General features: G+C 37.5%; 1 protein-coding gene across 1 annotated transcript; it reads left to right on the top strand.

Annotated features, from left to right (window-relative positions):
* The first annotated feature begins 286 nt into the window (after positions 1-286).
* LOC145016835 (uncharacterized) lies at positions 287-598 on the top strand. The gene has a single exon (XM_078975024.1). It carries the CDS (start codon positions 287-289, stop codon positions 596-598), a length of 312 nt encoding a protein of 103 aa, XP_078831150.1.
* The last annotated feature ends 3,884 nt before the right edge of the window (positions 599-4,482 follow it).

Here is a 4,482-nt window from a genome sequence, read left to right as displayed (position 1 = left end):
AAGATATGTTTCTCTCTCTTTGGCATGCATCACACTCTTTAACATATTGGGTAGCATCTTTAACAATGCTCATTTTATGTTGCCCATTCAGAACGAAGATCCCAATATGGACTCGGCGAGTCCGCCACCTGATCAGAAAAGTCCATCTCCTGCAAGTCCATATCAGCCTCCATTGCCATATCCAGCCAGAGCTAAGAAAGAAAAGAATGAAGAAGACTACCAAAAATTTCTAGAACACATAAAGGATCTTCAAATAAACATACCATTCATAGAAGCGGTTACCTAAATGCCAAAATACGCCAAGTTTCTCAAAGAGCTTTTAACTAATAGAAGGAAGATGGAAGAAGTGAGTGAAGTGGTTCTCAGTGAGAATTGCTCAGCTGCCATGTTGAACAAGCTACCGAAGAAGAAGGGTGACCCGGGAAGCTTAACATTGCCTTGTCAATTTGTGAATTTGGCCACCATTCATGCTTTGGCTGATTCAGGAGAAAGTGTAAACCTCATGCCATATTCATTTTTCAAGAAACTAGACCTCCCAGAACCGATGCCAATCCGAATGACAATCCACTTAGCAAACAAAATTATTACATTCCCATGAGGAATCTGTGAAGATCTTTTGGTAAAGGTGGATAAGTTCGTGTTCCCCGTAGATTTTATAATCTTGGACATGGAAGCGGATCCTCAAGTCCCGATCATCCTTGGAAAACCTTTCCTTAACACAGCAAGCGCTATAGTTGACATGCGAGATTCAAAACTTACATTACGGGTGGGGGATGATTCAGTCACTTTCGGGGTTGATCAAGCCATGAAGCATGTGAAGAATAGTGATGACACGACATTTTCAATTGATATGTTGGATGAATTGATAGAGGAATGGGATAATGATGACTCCACCATCATTTTTGATGAAGAACTTGATGCTGAAAAAAGACCTATTGGAAATAGAGAGACTACTGGAAGAAGCTGATTATGATGAGTTAATGAAGACCATAGAGCAACCTACTCACCAAGTAGGCTCGATCTACTCGCCGAGTCCATTTAAAGAATCCCGAGAAATCGCAAATTTGGCACAGGACTTGACAAGTTCCTTACCTGTACGAGACGGGTTCAGCATGCAGAACGCAAAATCTGAGCTCAAGGCATTACCAGATCACTTGGAGTATGCATTCCTCGAAGATGGTCAACAAAAACCTGTTATAATAGATTTTGAAAAAGAAGAATTAGTTCAAGTCTTGAAGAAGAGGAAGAGTGCCATTGCATGGAGTATCACCGATATCAAGGGAATAAGCCCCTCTTATTGCTCTCACAAGATCAACCTGGAAGAAGCAGCAAAGTCGATAGTGCAACACCAAAGAAGATTGAACCCAAACATGCAAGAAGTGGTCAAGATTGAAGTAGTCAAGCTTTTAGATGCGGGGATCATTTATTCGATGTGCCGGTAAACCACACACGCTCCATCGAACTATGATGAACAATGAATAACCCTTTGCCACCTTCTCTTAGAACCAATTAGTGTGCCGGTAAACCACACACGCTCCACTAACATCTTAGCAAGGTGCAAAGTGTAATTTCATGGGATTGCATCAATTCACTTTTCCTAAAGTAACTAAGATTGGGAAATTTAAAAAAAATTTAGTTACTTCGTATTTCTTATTATACTTTTAATGAGAGGATGAGGTTGCCCTTTCCTACCCGTTCGGCTAATGACCCTCCACCAATCAAGCAAGCGGTGGGTGTGAGTGTACACCCATTAAGCGCCATTTTATAGGCCGCAACCTTAAACCCACCTTATAGATCGGCTTCGTGAATGAGGCCTACTAGCGGTAAGACTAGCATTTAGTTATACATATATATATATATATATATATATATATATATATATATATATATATATATATATATATATATATATATATATATTAATCTAGTAATATCATATAAGTATAGGGTTGCATTTTAAACTTTTCAAAATCTAGGGTTTGAAATTTAAGTTGTCTAAATTAAAACTTTTAATCACAAATATAAATTTCAAAACTTTAGGGTAGGTTTTAAACATTTAAAACATGAAGGATCAAATAACAAATAATTCCAATTAACAATTAATATTCTAATTATCTTTATTTGATTTATCTTGATTTCTTTGAAGATAATTACCAAAGTAGTTAATTATTATCATATAAGGAAATTAAATATTTTATTAGATGATAAATATCTTTAATTAGATCAAGATAATAGTCATATTTATCAAAAAATCAGATTTACATTGATCTAATATGATTAAGGTAAGTTTCCATAAGATAATTATGAAAAAATCCCGAATCTGGCCATTCCTGACGCCTGGACTCGCCGAGTGCACAAGGGGACTCACCGAGTCAGGCCTACTCGACGAGTCCACCTTGGAACTCAACGAGTCAGTGACTCAAAACCCAAAAAATCGAATTTTGTAGGTTTGTTTCAGTTAATCAAGCAACAATTTAAAGAAAACCAATTTAGGCTCTGATACCACTGTTGGATTTTAGCCATAAGAACTTTCCTATGTGCGCATGCAAAACCCTATTGCTTGGATCTAGGCTTTCTAATCAACATGCTTTTGAATCCAAGACTTCTAATGGCTAATTAGGTTAAACAACAATATTAAAACAGATCTAGAATCATACCTTTGAATCCCTTGTTGATCTTGTTTGTCTTGGAGCTTCTAGAGTCACAATTGTCACTCCTCTAATGGCTTACAAACACCAATAGCAAGCAAGATGATTTAGGAGAGAGGAGAGGGGAGGAATTCGACCAGAGGTTCCTTGCTTAAGGTTGTGTGTCGAATTCCCCATCCATAGGGGCTATTTATACTATTAGACTCATTAAGGGTTTCACCTTAAACCCTAATTGGATAATCTTCTCTTAAGGCTATCCAAATCCATTCCATAGATAACCCTATGGACGAGTTGAGCTATCCTAAAGCTCTTAGAATCCGTCCAAGGTGTATCCTAATTGATTTATAGTCTAAAGTCTAACTATCAAACAATTGACAGTTTATACCCTCTTATATTAATCAAATAGCTAAATATTATTCCTTATAATATTCACTCTCTCTTAATAAATCATCCTTCAAGTTGCTATGGTGAAGGCAACCCAAAAGGACCATGCACCACCGAATATAGTTATAGCCTTAGACACTATTCCAACAGTCTCCCACTTGGATAAGTCTAGTAACTATACAAGTACAATACGGTTTGCAATCGTAGCTCTCAAAGACGCTGTCAACTCTGATCTAATCAATCTTGTCCTTTAGATAAGGGATCGTACAGTCCTCTGTTAGATATCATGCTGACAATCCTATGGAACGGTTAGTCTAGCATTTAGATTTCTCGATCTCCGATTTATTTGACATAGAACTTAATCGAACACATCAATTCAGTTCTGACCGGGCCCGGCACATAAGTCAAATCAAATCATCGAGTGGCCAAGATATCTCTTCTACCCTCTTAGGATAAAATTTACAGATAAACTTCGACTTATATGCATTTACTTATTCATTAACCAACTATACACAACAATGCGTTTTATAACATCAAGTTACTGATGCGTTTTCGCATTATCAATGCACAATCAATTAATAAATAATAAACCATATATCTAGGTTTTAAGACCATATGATATTATCGTCTTGCGATCACCTTTTATATCGTATTCCATAAAGTGATTCCAGCAAGCGCGCGTTTATTCCAATGCTCAAAACCAGTTCATAAGCACTCATGAACGTTGCAGCAACCCTTGCTATGTCTAACACCATTTAGACATTCTACACACCAATTCATGACAATCTTCATTCATATCTACTCCCAACATATGAACGATTGTGGACCATTTGAATAATTCGATTATTCCTAATAAACTCAATTATTCTGGAAGTCAAAACATGCAAAGTGAAACAATAGTTAAACAACTAACATGTAACAGTAACTTTACTCATAAATAAAACTCCTTTATTTAATCATCAAATGTCAATTACATTTATCTATTATACGTTTCTAATACTATCTAATCTATGCTAATATCATCCTTCAGCCCAATACTCCTAGCATGCTGCAAGTGCTTAACCCTACTCAGTCCCTTCGTAAGCGGATCTGCTGGGTTATCTTCTGATGATATCCTCTTCACTACGAGTTGTCCTTCTTCTACACGATGTCTAATGAAGTGATATTTTCTGTCGATATGTCGAGATCTACCATGATCCCTCGATTCCTTGGTCAAGGCAACCGCACCTTCGTTATCACAGAAAATCTCCATGGGCTCCTTTATGGCCGACACAACTCCAAGATCACCGATGAAGTTCTTCAGCCATATTGCCTCCTTCGACGCTTCGCTCGCTGCGATGTACTCTGATTCGCACGTTGAATCAGCTACGGTTTCCTGCTTGGAACTTTTCCATGTCACTGCTCCTCCATTTAGGGTAAAAACCCAGCCCGACTGCGAACGATAGTTGTC

Source organism: Lactuca saligna, chromosome 9, assembly GCF_052625555.1.
Source record: "Lactuca saligna cultivar CGN05327 chromosome 9, ASM5262555v1, whole genome shotgun sequence".
Lineage (NCBI taxonomy): Eukaryota > Viridiplantae > Streptophyta > Magnoliopsida > Asterales > Asteraceae > Lactuca > Lactuca saligna.
This window is presented reverse-complemented; position numbering and strand designations above follow the sequence as displayed.

Coding starts and splice junctions, on each gene's coding strand:
- LOC145016835 (XM_078975024.1), top strand. CDS start 287: ATGCCAAAATACGCCAAGTTTCTCAAAGAGCTTTTAACTAATAGAAGG.